Source organism: Bombina bombina, chromosome 6 (assembly GCF_027579735.1).
Source record: "Bombina bombina isolate aBomBom1 chromosome 6, aBomBom1.pri, whole genome shotgun sequence".
In the NCBI taxonomy this organism is placed as follows: domain Eukaryota; kingdom Metazoa; phylum Chordata; class Amphibia; order Anura; family Bombinatoridae; genus Bombina; species Bombina bombina.
In genome coordinates this window covers 1,060,979,530-1,060,996,583 of record NC_069504.1, presented here as the reverse complement: position 1 = coordinate 1,060,996,583, position 17,054 = coordinate 1,060,979,530, and the positions used below count along the sequence as shown (strand labels likewise).

At 39.1% G+C, this 17,054-nt stretch overlaps 1 protein-coding gene across 3 annotated transcripts in view; it reads right to left on the bottom strand.

Annotated features, from left to right (window-relative positions):
* The window catches only part of DUSP16 (dual specificity phosphatase 16), a 168,020-nt gene that overhangs the window by 32,933 nt on the left and 118,033 nt on the right, over positions 1 to 17,054 (bottom strand). For all 3 annotated transcript variants that reach the window (XM_053718908.1, XM_053718909.1, XM_053718910.1), the window contains exons 2-3: positions 10,105 to 10,672; positions 8,915 to 9,056 (exon numbers count right to left, since the gene is read on the bottom strand). In XM_053718908.1, the coding sequence (XP_053574883.1) occupies positions 8,915 to 9,056; positions 10,105 to 10,335 (373 nt within the window). In that variant the 5' untranslated portion in view covers positions 10,336 to 10,672. The remainder of the gene's footprint in view (positions 1 to 8,914; positions 9,057 to 10,104; positions 10,673 to 17,054) is intronic.

The following is a 17,054-nucleotide window of genomic DNA, read 5'->3' as shown; positions in this document are numbered from 1 at the left end:
GGCTTTTGAACATATTGCACAAAGAGATTCCTCTGTGTCAGACATGTTAAACAAACTAGCAAGCTTGGAAATTCTTTTCAACTAAATTTACAAGCAATATGCAAAACGTTACTGTGCCTTTAAGAAGCACAGAAAAACTGTCACGGTTGAATAACAATGAACCGGATTAGTTATAGAGACCAAATTTTCACAGTAAAAGCATACATTTATCAAAGGATTGCACACATAAGCAATGGATGATTAACCCTTAATATCAGAAAAAACGTATAACAATTGAAAATATAAGCGTTTTTATCACAGTCAAAGCACAGTCTCACAGGTCTGCTGTGAGTGATTACCTCCCTCAAAACTAGTTTTGAAGACCCCTGAGCTCTGTGGAGACGTCCTGGATCATGCAGGGAGAAAAAGACAGACTGTGACTGAATTTCTGATGCGTAGTAAAAGCGCCAAAATAGGCCCCTCCCACTCACAATACAACAGTGAGGGAAGCTCAGTAAACTGTTTTAAATTAAAACAAACGACAGCCATGTGGAAAATAATGCCCAAAACAATTTTTCACCAAGTACCTCAGATAATTAAACGATTTAACATGCCAGCAAACGTTTAAAATCTAATTTATGAAATGTCATTAAAAGCCTGCTGCTAGTCGTTCACACTGCAAGTTAGGCTAAAAGTTATATGCATACAGTATTTTCCCAGTGAAGTGCCATTCCCCAGAAATACTTAAGTGTAAACATACATACATATCAGCCTGATACCAGTTGCTACTACTGCATTTAAGGCTGTACTTACATTATATCGGTATTAGCAGTATTTTCTCAGTCAATTCCATTCCTTAGAAAATAATATACTGCAACATACCTCTTTGCAGGTGAACCTGCCCGCTGTCCCCTGATCTGAAGTTACCTTACTCCTCAGAATGGCCGAGAACAGCAAATGGATCTTAGTTACGTCCGCTAAGATCATACAAGAAAAACTCAGGCAGATTCTTCTTCAAATTCTGCCTGAGAAGAAAAACAACACACTCCGGTGCCGTTTTAAAATAACAAACTTTTGATTGAAGATATAAAAACTAAGTTTAATCACCACAGTCCTCTCACACATCCTATCTATTAGTTGGGTGCAAGAGAATGACTGGGTGTGACGTAGAGGGGAGGAGCTATATAGCAGCTCTGCTTGGGTGATCCTCTTGCACTTCCTGTTGGGGAGGAGTTAATATCCCATAAGTAATGGATGACCCGTGGACTGACTACACTTAACAGGAGAAATATATCTTTGAGCCCTTATAACTTTTTTGTGCAATATGAGTTCTCAGATGTTAGGAAAAAAAGACAAAGGGCTTTAACAGAGATACATACATATAATTGTATAAAGATCTCTTAGGGTGTGTGTGTGTACACATATATAGATATTAATATTATGCAATAAAGAAATTTATGCTTACCTGATAAATGTATTTATTTCTTGACACGGTGAGTCCACGGAATCACGGAGGAGGCAAAGAGCATCACAGCAAAGCTGTTAAGTATCACTTCCCTTCCCACAAACCACAGTCATTCGACCCAAGGAAAAGGAGAGAAAGGAAATAACACAAGGTGCAGAGGTGTCTGAGGTTTAAATAAAAAAAAAAAAAACGTCTGAAAATAGGGAGGGCCGTGGACTCACTGTGTCAAGAAAGAAATAAATTTATCAGGTAAGCATACATTTCGTTTATTTTTTAAGACACAGTGAGTCCACAGGATCATCAATTACTGTTGGGAATCTATACCCAAGCTAGAGTACACAGATGATTAGGGAGGGCAAGAGAGGTAACCTAAACAGAAGGCACCACTGCCTGCAAAAACTTTCTCCCAAAAGAAACCTGAGACACATTTTGAAAAAGTGTGCAAAGAAGACCAGGTCGCCGCCTTACAAATCTTTTCAACAGAGGCCTCATTCTTGAAGGCCCAAGAAGAAGACACCGCCTAGTGGAGTGAGCTGTAATTCCCTCAGGAGGCTGCTGTCCCGCAGTCTAATAAAACATACAAATAAAACTTCTCAACAAAGAGAAAGAAGTAGCAGTAGCTTTCTGGCCCTTACGTTTTCCCGAAAAGCAAACAAACAATGCAGAAGACTGACGAAAGCCAGCAGATAGATTTTACGAGCCCACACAACGTCTAAGTTATGCAAACGTTCCTTATGAGAAGAAGGATTAGGACAGAGAAAGGGAACCACGATTTCCTGATTAATATTTCTGTCCGAAACAACTTTAGGAAGTAAACCAAACTTGGTACGAAGAACTGCCTTATCTGCATAACAAATGAGATAAGAAGGATCACACTGCAATGCTGAGAGTTCAGAAATCCTCCGAGCAGAAGAAATAGCAGTAAGAAACAAAACCTTCCAAGATAAAAACTTAATATCTATGGAATGCAAAGGCTCAAACAGAGTCTGCTGCGAAACTCAAAGAACAAGGATAAAGCTCCAAGGTTGAACAACAGACTTAAGCACAGGCCTTTTTCTGACCAAGGACTGACAAAAGATTGCACATCTGGCACGTCTGTCAGACGCAAGTGCAGCATAAATTTGACCCTTCAGAGTACTGACAGACCCTTTTCCAAATGTTCCTGGAGAAAGGATCACATTTTTGGAATCCTGACTCTATTCCAAGAGTAATCCTTGGATTCACCCCAATAAAGATACTTACGCCATATCTTATAGTAAATCTTTCTAGAAACTGGCTTGCGAGCCTGAATCATGGTAACAATCACCATCCCATACTTAGACTAAAATAAGCGTTTCATTTTATAGTAGTCAGCTTCAGAGAGAACTAAATTTGGATAAAGGAAGACACCCTGACCCTATCAGAAGGTCATTCCTCAGAAGCAGTCTCCAAGGTGGAAGAGATGACATTTCCACTAGGTCTGCAAACCAGGTACTGCGAGGCTACGCAGGTGAATTAAAACACTGATGCTCCCTCCTGATTAATATGATCAATGACTCATGGAAGGAGAGCAAATGGAGGAAATAGGAATGAAAGACTAAAATCCCAAGAAAACCGCCAGAACATCTATCAGGGCGGTCTGCGGATCACTTGGCCTGAACCAAACCTCAGAAACTTGGAGTTCTGCCGAAATGCTCCCAGAACCCAACTCCAGAACCCTTCAATTGAGGGTTTACCTATAGAATACCTCCGGAAGGAGAGCCCACTCCCTGGGAAGAAATATCTGACTGTTTTCGGAAATCCGATTTAAAACTTCTCAAGCCAGAGTGAAAACTGTGCTACCCTGGCTAGGACCAATAGACCACCCCTGAAAGGAAGATGACAGACAGCAATTGGGAGCTTCCAACTACTGACCTCCAGTTCACCTCCTACATGACAAAGAAACTCTGAGTTCCTCCCTGGTGGCTGATGTAAGCCCTTGAGGTGATATTGTCTGACTGGAATCAAGCTAAGGACTATTAAAGGTAAACCATCAGAGCATTGTAAATCGCTCTCAATTCCAAGATGATAAAGAGGATAGCAAACACTTCCGATTCCATAATCCCTGTGTCTTAAATAAATCCCAGACTGCTTCCCAGCCCAGTAGGCTGGCGTCCGTGGTCACATCAGCCAGACACACGTGCCCCTCCTGAAAACCCTGCTATGGGAGAGAGTCTATTGTCGACTGATCTAGATCTATCATTTGAGACAGATCCTAATGTTCTCCATTTTAAAGGAGAAAAGCAAATGGAGAGATGCCCATGGAAACCATCAGACCAGTTCTCTCCATATAGTGAGTCACTTGAAAAGTGAAGGAACAAACAAATGCAGTTAGACCCAATGCCAGATAGTTAAGCTATTAACAGGACCACAAGAGCTTGCTGTTGGCCGGACAGAATACATGCAGCGACAAGAAAGGAATAAATCCTTGAATATGTGACCTCTGTTAGACACTTCGTTTAGATAGAAAATCTATTGAAGTCCCCAAATGAATCACCCTCGTAAATGGAACAAGGAAACTCTTTTCCAGAGACATTTACCATTCATGGGAAAGAATAGGAAATTATTATTATTATTTTTTTAAAGAGAGTTTGTCTGAAGGAAGGAAACCTGTGAACCATATACAGCCCTTCAATATCCCAAGACTTAAAAGTCTTTCTAGGATGACGAAACTCAGGAACTTGAAAAGACTCCATGGGAACAATAAATACAAATCCTTCAGGTCTATGTTTGTTAAGAACAGTCACTCTTGACCAAAGGAAAGTGGACACTACTTGAAAGGTCAGAACACCTAGATCCCATCCCAGACTGGAACTATCACTCCCAGAGAGGAAGGTCCTGAACCCAGTTCAAGGAATACCTCTCATCATACCTGAATAGCAGATACTCTATAAGTAGAAATCTGCCCCTGGAAGGAAAACTTAGATTGGCTAAGAATGGTTGGATTCCAAAAGGCATGGCAGACTCTGCAGAAAGAGGAAAAGGAAAACTTTCCTTTAGTCTTACTCTCTGACGATTGGAACAAAAACCTTTTTTCACCTGGAAAGTCAGAGCATAATTCTGCCAGACCAAGTCCAAACAAGGACTCATCCTTGAAAGGAAACACCAGAAGCATGGATCTGAACCTGCCTCTGAAGAACTAAAAACCAAGGCTGTACCACAAAGCCACATGTAGACTTCTCCGCTGACCAAGTGTTCAGCCACGATACCTGGCGGGCTAGCACAGTAAGTCTAATAAGACAAGGCATTAATTCTAAATGGACAATTAACCTCCAGTTTCTATCACTGAATTCGAAAGAAAGCAGCTACCCTCCCTTGGGATTGAAATTCTTGAACCATAGTAGAAAAACCCTCTTCAACTTAGAGCATTGTGCATTTTATTGGAGCCATCGACAGGAAAAGCCTTTCAAGGACAGAAAACAGGAAGAAAGGTATCCCTAGCTTCTCCTATTCCTATGACAATATCCAAGGCACGTCTAGAACACTTCCTCATAGGAAGGAGCATCATTGAAATGATAAAGTTCACAAAAACTTTTCAAGGGAATTGATGTCGTTCAAGTAGCCAAAACCTCCTTTAACAATACACGAGGCGATCAAGGATACTTCTGAAGATATAAATTCAGCATCAGAAGAAGGAATTAAACTGTCCAAATTTGAGATTTCCCCCTCAGAAAACTACCGTCAAAATCTCCTCACCAACTCAGAAGAGAGAACAACCTGCATAGTAGATTGCGGAGCAGAACCCTTACAATCTGAAATAAAACATATCCTCTAGCGTATTTCCTGATGGTAAGGAAAAACAGACAAAGCCATAGATATCACAGAGGACACCTGAGCTGCAAAATCTGTAAGCAAACATACTCCTCCAGGAGATTTAGAGGAATCACAGGGCACTGCATGTGACGCCAAAGAGGCTTGGGACATAAAAGGAGAGAGCTGTGGCATAGCCTGAACAGCATCACCCTGTGAGACATAATGCTCAGATAGATCTGTAGAATCAAAAGATACTAACAAGGTGGTACAGAAAACAGACATCCTAAACTAATTCTTAGAGGCAAAAACTCCAGTAAGAATAATGTGATTTAAAAGATACATTCAAATTAAAAAAGGGACAGATGAGCTTATATAAAAGCAAAACGTTCCTCAATCCAACAAGAACTGATCCTGTGGATCTCTTTAGCAACACAGCACTGTTAAGAACATAAGCCCCTTATACAAGAAATTAGGTTTGAAATGAACGATTTTATTTGAATGAGCATAATGTAAACAACTCTCGTTGCCACTAAGGTAAGGAGAAGAAAAACCCCATTAGACTAATATCACAAGTACTAGTGTATAACCATACTGCTATCGAAGCCTGCCTTTTTAACACAGACACCCATATTGGAGAGATTCTACTATATTCCAAGAGGCATCTAGATTGGGATATATCATCCGTATGCTTTAACTATTCGAGGCAGACGGAACAACAACTCCGTTCCGTTCTCATTCTGGAGAACGAGGCGGAGTTAAAAATACACGCTCAGCCCCTCTGAAATGGCGCAGCTCCGATAATGTAAGGAAGGAGGTGTGGGCAAAAGTCGGCACGGAATGGAGCTTCATTCCGTCGACTAATTTCCCTCTATTATGAGGAATTCTGCAGAACCACTGTCTTACCCCAGCAGTACACTGGCACTGTCGTGTAGCCTCCTGAAACGCTGCTAAAAGCAGAGCTGCAGATTCAAAGGCTAACCACAATGAGTGCTCAGGATGACACAAACACATCCACGCAGCCCCTTAGAAATGGCGCCATCTCGCTCTCCTAACAGTCCCCCGACATAGACAATTCACTTTTGCTGTCAGACCTGAGGCTGCTCTCCCGCTCTACACTTTAGACCAAATCAGGACCTTAATGGGGCTGTCACATTCACAAGCAGGAAAACTTAATAAAAATGTCTAAAAACTTTTTTATCTGAGCCCCATAGATAGTTAACCCCTTCCTCTCTGTGAAGAAGGTTATCTCCTAAGTCTCCAAGTCTCATGCATTAAAGTGCCTGCCTACTAACTCAACCATCCATACATAAAGGATTTGTCCCAAAAAAGCAGAGGGTTCTTAACCCCTTCAGTGCCGGCCCTCTAGTTTCCCCAGAAGACAAAAGGCACTAACCTGCATTCTAGTCGTCCGGCAGTCAGACGACTCACAAAGTATGAGAGGATGCCACTCCTCACAGAGACCTGTGGAAAAAAGAAAGACATCGTTAACCTACTCAAGTTTTCTATACCAGGGCAGCAACATGTTAGGAAAATGCAGCAAAGCCCACTTTACAAGTTCCCAACTGCTTTAAAGCCACCACTGCCCTACTGAAGAGACTGACGTGGGGTACAGCTAGGCCCACACTTGAGAGGAAAGATCAGAGCAAACCTACTCTGGCTTTTCAAAATAATAAAATCTTGATTGAAGAGAAATAATCAGACACCAAAAACTTCACCTCCTCCTTGCACCGCAGGCAAAGAGAATAACTGGGGTTTGTGGGAAGGGAAGTGATACTTAACAGTTTTGCTGTGGTGCTCTTTGCCTCCTCCTGCTGGCCAGGAGTGATATTCCCAACAGTAGTTGATGATTCTGTGGACTCATCGTGTCTTAAAGAGACAGTCTAGTATAAATTAAAATTTCATTATTCAGATAGGACTTTTAATTTTAATCAACTTTCCAATTTACTTTTATCAGCAAATTTGCTTTTTTCTCTTGGCATTCTTAGTTTAAACTAAACATAGGTAGGCTCATATGCTAATTTCTAAGCCTTTGAGTGCTGCCTCTTATCACATGCTTTTTAAATCTATTTTCAACACAAAGAGACAGAAAGTACATGTGGGACATATAGATAACACTGTGTTCAGGCACAGGGGGTTGTTTAAGATTTAGCACAAAACATTGCTAAATTTAAGACAATAGATAATAAACAGTCACAGTCATGTGATCAGGGGGCTGGAAGAAGGTTCCTAGATACAAGGTAATCACAGAGATAAAAAGTACATTAATATAACTGTGTTGGTTATGCAAAACTGGGGAATGGGTAATAAAGTGATTGTCTATCTTTAATAACAATAACAATTCTATGGTAGACTGTCCCTTTAAGAAAGAAATTAAGGTTTTAACTTTGTATTTACTGTAAATATTTATAATACATACATACATATACACACATATATAATATATACACATATATACATACACACACACACACATGCAATAAAAAAACATCATATATATGTAGAAATATATATTTATGAATAAATAGAACATATTCTTGTATGTGAAGAACATTGGAATGTGAGATATTTATATTTTCATGTCGGTTAGAGCACATGAGAATATGCGATCAGGTTTGCGTGAGAGTGGGTTTTTATACACTTTTTTTCTCTATTGACTTCTATGGGGAAATATGTGAACGTGCAATATTCTAAGTTCGGCTTTTTACGCTCATTGGGTTATTGTGCGAGCGAAAACAGTTTACTTTCAACTCATAATATGAGCGCAACCCGACGTGCACAAAAAGCTGACTTCTAGCGCCATTAACGCTCAATCGGGAGCATTCATAAGCGCTCCACTTGTAATCAAAGTGTACAGTTTTTAAAAAGTTTTCAATTTACTTCTTTTATCAGATTTGCTTCTTTCTTGCGTGCACGTCTGGAGCACTCCATGACAGGAAACCGTGCTGCCACCTAGGGCTCTTGCTAATGTACAACATTGTGGCAAACCTGATGCCAAATAGTGCTGAAGACGTGCACACTCCTGAGATTGTAGTGAAAACAGTAAGATAAGCGCGCCTAAGGACTATGTAAATATCCTGCTACTAATACAGTTTAAACCTCAAAATAAACTAAATACAATACACAATTAAATATAAGATTAGCAGCGTTAAAAAGCCTGGATACACGTCTGAGATTACCTTTCTGCTTTTCAACAAAAGATAACAAGAAAATAAAGAAAATGTAATAATAGAAGTAAATTGGAAAGTTGTTCAAAATTGTATGTTCTATCTAAATCTAAAGAGAAATTGGGGTTTTTATGTCCCTTTAAACATGATCCACATATAAAAATAGTCCCCTGTGCTCCTTATTAGACCATGGGGTCGATTTATAATGGACTGAATGGGGCCATCTCGCCCTGTTTCCGTGCAAGCCTTTAGGCTCGCCGGAAAAAGCAAAGAAGCAGTGGGCGGCGTACAGCAATCAACCCGATCCTATACGATTGGGTTGATTGACATCCCTCACTAGAACTGCTTGTGCAATGTTGAATGCGGACAGCGTATGCTGTCCGCATTCAGTGATGTCTGTCGGACAGGATATGCTACAGTGTATCACGTCGAACAGACATTGATAAATCGGCCCCCATGTCTGTATTCGTTTAAATACCGTACAGGAGGGTATGCCTTATAGTTTTGGCGAGTAAATGTAAAGTGCTAAATTTACCTGAGAGTAGGTGCACATTGCAGAAAAGTTTTTCTAATTTCCCAAGAAGTACTGAAAGAAAGCTCTCCGAGGGCAGGGATGTGGTATCTGCACAATTCTGATCATACACAACCACTTGCTGTGTCTGGTATTCCAGCTCCACCTGTGAGCAAACACAAAGAAAGAGGCACTTTAAATATGACTACTGTGGTCAATGTCAGATCAGCATCCTACCTACAAAAAAAGTTTTTCTAACATATAATGTAGAATAATTATTTTTTAACTAAAGCCTCAATGGGACAATCCTATTTATGACAATATACTTCAAATAGCAAAACTTAGGAATGCATTAGCAATAGCATTATGTCTAAAAAAATAATAATCAATGTGCATACCTTAATTAAAAAATACTATTGCTACAAAATATTAACCATCCTCTGAGCTTTCTTTTTGCTGGTGGTGTAAATATATAGGAGTGTATTTATGTATTTATATTTGTATATATGTTGGAAAAACGGTGCTGATAGACTTGCTCAACACAGGGTTGCCACATACCTACAATTTGTAAAAAGAGCAATATCTGAAGTGCAATAAAGCGAGTCGCAATAAAACGCGGTATCCCTTTATATGCAGGATAACCTTAACAAGAGGCAATTCTTAAATTCTAGGAATCATTTCTTAATGGGTCCTGGGATTTGTTATCATATGACTATTTCTTGAGTGGCTCCTATGATTTTTTTTTGCACAAGCCGGTAAAAGCACTACTATGATTAGATCACAGGGCACCAATCTACTGTATCACAACTAGAGAATATTTGTGAGTATAAAATATGTAATGAAATGAATGCAAGTGCATTGTAGTTGTAATGCAAGTGTACATTTATGTCATCTTTATGAGAGAGCATATATAGCAACATATATAGTGACTTAGAGTCAGACCACGCAGCAGTAAATGGAAGGTTAACAGTCGCACACTGCCTTGTTGGTGTACTAGAGAGCTAAGAGTCAGAAGCAGGTACGCAGTAGATCTACAACACTTAGCACTCATGTTATTGACAGTTTACTCTGTACACAGAAACACTGCCTATAAAACGGTGATAATCTCTACTATGTGTAAACCAAACACTCAGGTTTTTATCACTCCTGTATAATTAGCTGCGGAAGTGATCCTACTAATGCTTAATAACTAGCATTCCCCCTGCCCAACTCACCTTCTGCTTGGCCGAATGCTGTATGAGCTCAGCAATCTGAACCTTGTCCTGCTGCAGCCGCCTCTTCATTAGTTTAGAGCAGTTGATGTTGATGGCATCTAGGATGTGAGCATTGTTATATTCCACAAATGGCCGGCTGTCAATCAAAAGGACTTTCTCTATCCCTCCTTCCATCCAAGCTACCAGTTTTTCAGCAGTCAGAACCCAGCATCGGGGGGACTCGGTGGCCATAATGGCACCTCTGCCCAACCTGCCGATGTGGGGGTGAAGGTGTGGGGCTCTTACGGCCTTGTCCAGTGCATGGTGTATCTAGGCATATTATGGCATCATGTGGCTAACAGGTGGAAGGAACGACGACTCTACAAGAGTCAATACCTCACACTCCAGTGGTCAGCTGCACTTGATCAATGTAGTAGCGATGCTGCGCTCTCTTTCATAAGGATGGAACTGCACAGCCAGTTTTACAATTCCAAAACAAAAGATGCTTCTTAGACGCGTTTGCGTTACATCATTTCTTCACCTTTGCTCTTCTTACTCTCCCCCCTTTCTTTCTCCCGCTGTTGGGTGCCTGCAAAAAATGCTCAAGGTCACATCAAGGAAAACTTTAAGTTACTTCTGTAAGGGAGAAAGTGGGGAGATGAAATCTGTTTACAGTGAGAGGGAAGTAAAATAAAGGAGGAAGAAGAGAAACGCAGATGGAGAAAGAAGAAACTGACAAATGGAATGAGATAAATAAAAAAGTATGAAGAGAATTATAGGAGGAAGAGAAAAAGAAAGGAAAACAGAAAGAGGATGAGGTCATCGCTGTGTTTAGTTAGAACAAGGAAGCCAGAACAACAGAGGGCTGCTTGACTACACCGTGTCACTTTAACACATGAAGAGCTGGATACTATAGAGCAGGCACCTTAATAAGCGCACACTATTCCCTTTCCAATACTTCCCTAGCACAATAGGTCGATTAATATTTGTAGGTTTAAAACTTAAAGAGGCAACTTTCTAATTTACTTCTATAACCAATTGTTTTCCTTCTATAGGTATTTGTTGCTAGAAAGTAGGGATGTAAGCTCAGGAGCGTGCACGTGTCTGGAGCGCTATATGACAGCAGTTTTGCTAGAATATTATCAATTTGCAAGAGCAGCACTATTTCCTGACATAAAGTGTTCCAGACACCTACATAAGTAACTTTTCTACAAAGAATACCATGGGAACGTAGCAAATTTGAAAATAGAAGTAAATTGGAAAGGTTTTTTTTGTGTGTTTTTTTTTTTTTTAATTTACAAAAAGAAAATTGTTGGGTTTCATATCCCTTTAACAGCTTGTTCATTCCCACATTCTCCACTCTGAGGGCCTAATAATAAAAATCGCTGGCATGGAGAGAAATCTCGCCAAATCTTTGGGGGGCTTTGTTGAGCATTATTTTGCAGTGTAGGTGTCTCTCCTTTACATCCAGAACTCTGCATAGTGAGATAAAAAAAAAAGAAATAATTGCCTTTTTAAAAGTCTGAGGGACCTTGCGGTACTTACGAGACATTAGATCATCTCGCCAGAGCTGAGAGGTTTAGACCATCAGGCTCTAGATCTTCAGTTACATCTGATACCACCTTTAGCAGCAGGAAGAAATAGACTGGATTCTTCCCAAAAGTTTTAAACTTCAGCGCAATCAAGTATTGGTGTCAGCTTATACATTTAGATCGTCATAATCCCTGCAAGCCTTATACTGCCCCCCTGGGGCACCACTGCAGTCTCTTTCCAGTGACAAAAAGCAGCCAGCAGTGTGCACCCATTCACTATTACAGCCTATCAAAGACTGCATCACCCAATATATCCTCACAGATTTCTTTATAAAAAACAAATATGTAAATAGTCTGTTTCTGTAGTGCAAAACCAAACCAGACACTTTGATTAATACTGCAGTATGGTGAAAAAGGAATATGAAAGCCAAACTTCTTATTTCACGATTCAGATAGAGGATGCAATTTTAAGGAACTTTCTAATTTACTCACATTATCCATTTTTCTTTGCTCTCCTTGTATCTTTATTTAAAAAGGCATGAATATAAAGCTTAGGAGCCAGCCTAGTTTTGGTTCAGCACCCTGGGTAGTGCTTGCTGATTGGTGGCTACATTTAGCAATTTCAACTACTCCCATTATTCAGCTCAGCAGTAGAGACAAGGAAAGTCACTTTACAATAAGGAAAACAATATGCTTTGAATTTCACATTATAAATGTCACTGCGTTTTTTTTGTTGTTTTTTGCATGTGCAGCAAAATTTTTAGTAGTTGTTTCGGTTATATTCACCTCTTTTCAATACTTCTCACGCCACTCCCATCTAGCTCCCCTTCATAACATTACCTTTATTTTGCCTCGCTCACACTTTATACTTAGCATGGTGGGTGTTTAAACTAAAAAAGAGCAGCAATTAAATATTTTAAAATATTTTATGAATGAAAAAAAGGGTTTCAATGTCCAACTAACAGGAAATGTATGTTTGTACATGGATCAATTGCTTTATGGTCGATAAAGAACACTCCTTCGTGTCTACTGGTTGACAGAGAAACAAGTCCACAAGAAAACCAATTTTAGTAGCTCAGGCGCGCAATTTTTTAAAAAAAGAACAATAATACATTTTAAAATACCAATTTTAGATGGGAGAAAAGTACTGTATGTATAAAAAAAACCTCTTATCCTTTTTAAGTCTTGACTAAGGTTATATATGATAGGTCACACTTGACTCAGATCTTTCTGTCACACCTCACATTCAGTCCTTGGCTAAAGCCTGCCGCTTCCACCTTTAAAAATATCTCTAAAATTAGACATTTCCTTACACAAGACACAACTAAGATTTTAATCCACTCTCTCATCCTTTCCTGCCTCGACTACTGCAACTCCATCCTCTCTGGTCTCCCTAGCTCAAGAAGAAGTCTGCATTTGTCGTCTGAAACAACTGATGCTGCAATTTCCAGCTGATCTCGGGCAGTTGCAACAGAGTGATATTACCCGCAGCGGATGACGTGTATCAGCCTGGGGGCGTCTGTCGGGCGACTTTGAACAGTCCCGAATTGCGGTTTAAGGCACGCTGATAGTGCCACTCATCTTGTGAGTATACAGTCTTATCCAGGGGAGGGATCTTATCTCTTTCACTGCATCAGACCAACGATACTGTTTTATGTTTGGCGCCTCTCTTCTTCTATTTGTCTATATCATCAGTATGAAATTGTTAGAAACACAAATTTTAATTTGAAAGAGGTTTATCTCACTGTACATGGTTCTTGATGTGAAGAAGAGACACCTACATTATAGTATAAGGTCTAAAAAATCTCAAAGACTTCTCTCCATGCCGGCGAGCTTTTGAATATCGGGCCCTAAGACAAATACACCTTTATTCACAATGAAATGGTTCTTTTAAATGAGTTGTAAGAGTTGTATTTTTTAAGGTACTGTGTAAGAAATCACTTTTCTTTTCAAAATGCAATTGATTTTAATTTAACTGAAACACAAAAAAACAAACACATACTTCTATTTAACCCATTCCCGATGTTAGGACGTTTCATGCTGCCCTAACTGCACTGGGCTTTAGCTCAGTTAGGACAGCACGGAACTTCCTAGCCGTTTGGCTGTACTAAAGCCATGGAAGCTTCCCAAATCGGATCGCCGGCTGGAGGGTGTGGCTAGCGTCATACTTTTTACTTATTTGTTTACATCAAAATGTTGTTCCGATGTAGACAAATAAGGAAAGGGTTAATAAATATCAAAGTGCCATTTTTAAACAAGAAAAATACCAATAAGTCTACATACACATACAGACTCACAAACATACTTATGGATTAAATAGACAATAAATTCAGACATTTTCTGACTCACACATGAAAGAACACTATTTAGTATGCTAAGATAACACTGTGTAATACACGATTAGCACAATTTGTACTCTGGGTTCTATTAAAAAAATAAAACGGATGTTCCTAATTGATTGCGGTTTTTAAAGGGACATGAATACAAAATGTTCGCTTTCATGATTCAGATAGAACATGCAATTTACTTCTATTATCTAATTTGCTTCATTCCCTTGGTATCCATTGTTGAAAAACCTACCTAGGTAGGCTCAGGAGCAGGGATAGGCACGGACCGAGGCTGTGGCGGACATTTTCCAAAGTACAGACGTTATTGAAGGACACCAAGGTACATTTCAAATTAAAAACCATCAAAAAACACTCTTTGAATAAGACAAACAACAAACCCCAGACGTACGTTTCGGCCTCTCTTGGGCCTCGTCAGTGAGGTGCAGTTGCATATCTCTAGGGCATGTGTGCAAGGAGTCCATATCTGGTTTCGCCCTTTAACTCTTAGGGAGACCTAAGAGCAATTTACATAAAAACAAGAAAATAGAGACGCACACTCACTCAGACAGAACAATAGCTAGAAAAACTTCTGTGCTTGTCCACAAGGGCAGCGACACTCAGGGTGCAGTCTCTTTTCGGTCTCAGTGAGTACGTCTGGGGTTTGTTGTTGGTCTTGTTCACAGAAGAATTGCCTGGTATTTCGGTACTTGACTGTCATTGGGCAGGATCAGACTGATATGCTACAGGATATTTTTTCTCTGCGAAAAGGCATAGTTTTAGTGGGTCCTTTACCATCAATTTTACTACCCTGATTTTCAGCCAGCAAAGATTCCATATCACAGACAGTAGTATCATCTCTGAAATCCAAAGTCACACCCTGTGCATTCATAGAAACATTTTCTCCAATGTCCTGGGTGTTATCAATACCAAAAAAAAAGTTTTTTCTTCAATGCAAGATTTCTCACAAATTTGTTAACATCCAGGACAGTAGAGAATTAAATCCACACATAGGGGAAAAGCCCAAACCCTTGCTGAGTATTTTAGATTCTGCCTCTGATAATGTCCTACTTGATAAATTAGCTACATTTTTCAAACTCAATTCTGTTTATTTTGAAACTTCTTCCTCTGTGGGTAACAATTTTGTGTGTGTATATATATATATATATATATATATATATATATATATATATATATATATATATATATATATATATATATATATATATACATATACACACACACACATACATATACACACACACACACATATACATATATATATATATATATATATATACACATACATACATATATATATATATATATATATATATATATATATATATATATATATATATGTAGCCTCGAAACGTTGCTCCTATTAAAAGGTGTTTTCCTGTTGCTAAGAGTGCTACTTTCATCTTTTTGTTTGAAGGTTTGAGCACCTATTTTCTGCAAATCCTGCAGTGTTACATATATATACAGGGAGTGCAGAATTATTAGGCAAATGAGTATTTTGACCACATCATCCTCTTTATGCATGTTGTCTTACTCCAAGCTGTATAGGCTCGAAAGCCTACTACAAATTAAGCATATTAGGTGATGTGCATCTCTGTAATGAGAAGGGGTGTGGTCTAATGACATCAACACCCTATATCAGGTGTGCATAATTATTAGGCAACTTCCTTTCCTTTGGCAAAATGGGTCAAAAGAAGGACTTGACAGGCTCAGAAAAGTCAAAAATAGTGAGATATCTTGCAGAGGGATGCAGCACTCTTAAAATTGCAAAGCTTCTGAAGCGTGATCATCGAACAATCAAGCGTTTTGATCTTGATAAAGGCAGCTAACACTGCCGAAACGCGTAGATTTGCTTACTCCTGTCATTTGAGAATTTATTATTGATAGTGTTACATTCCACAGGTTCATCTCTATCTCTATGATAAATATAGAGAGAAGACATATGAATAATTCCTGTGTGTAACCAATTATCCACTAAGGCTATTGAACTGCTGAATTGTTCTATTGGCACAAAAAACAGGTTCATTTCTATCTCCTTGATTCAAGACTGAGATCGATGTATGAATAATTCCTGTGTGCCCCTTTGTTTCTTTTTTGCTCCCACCATAGCCCTATTAAACACAAAAAGTGGGGATAACAACTAAGTGCTTAGGAGCTTCTTCAAAAAGACAAGTTTCACGTTCCAGAACGGATATAAAACAAGACGGATTAACATTTCATAGGATACAGAGCTGCTGACAAAACAAACCTGCTAAAAAATCTGGACAGATTATTGGACACTGGACATTCGCAAGTATTGCTACTAACTATCACATAATCAACTACACTTTGATATAACTATAAAATTGGATACATTTTTAAAAGTCGCTGTGTCTAAACATACTACAGAGATTGGAGGAAATATAATAGTCAGGTGACGTGACGTCACACCTCACGATCCATCACTCACAGTTACTCCTAACGGCTGAACAGATCAGACGCCTCCACCTAATACTGTGACCAAACATCCCATTGTTTAATCAAAATATTGGTAACATTTAGCCGAATTAAGTTTACTGTGCCAAGAGCCTTTTACCTTTATCAAGTTTGTTCATATATATTTTTACGGTACAATCATGGAATTTTTATAAATTTTATATCGGCCGTTTTTTCCTGTTTTTTAATATGATCAGTATGTTTTACTGTTTTTGATGCCGGCATCTTATGTAATTGTGTATATACTAACATATTTTGTATGTGTTAACAAGTTATTCATCTAAATAGTTAAATTAATTTTTTTTAGTATCATTGGGTCCTCTTGTTATTTCATTTTATCTATATAATAATCTGGTTGGCTCTATTTTGCTTGAGCGCTTATCCCACACCATTTCTCACCTCTTTGTCTAACAGTCTGTAATTGGAGATTTTATCAGACCACATTAGGGATTTAAGCACAAAAACCTTTTCTCTGACTAGCACTCACACCACCCTTCGTTTGTCTGTTTATTCAAAATAGTCAACAGGGTCGCAAGAAGATAACTGCCCATGAACTGAGAAAAGTCAAGCATCCAGCTGCCAAGATGCCACTTGCCACCAGTTTGGCCATATTTCAGAG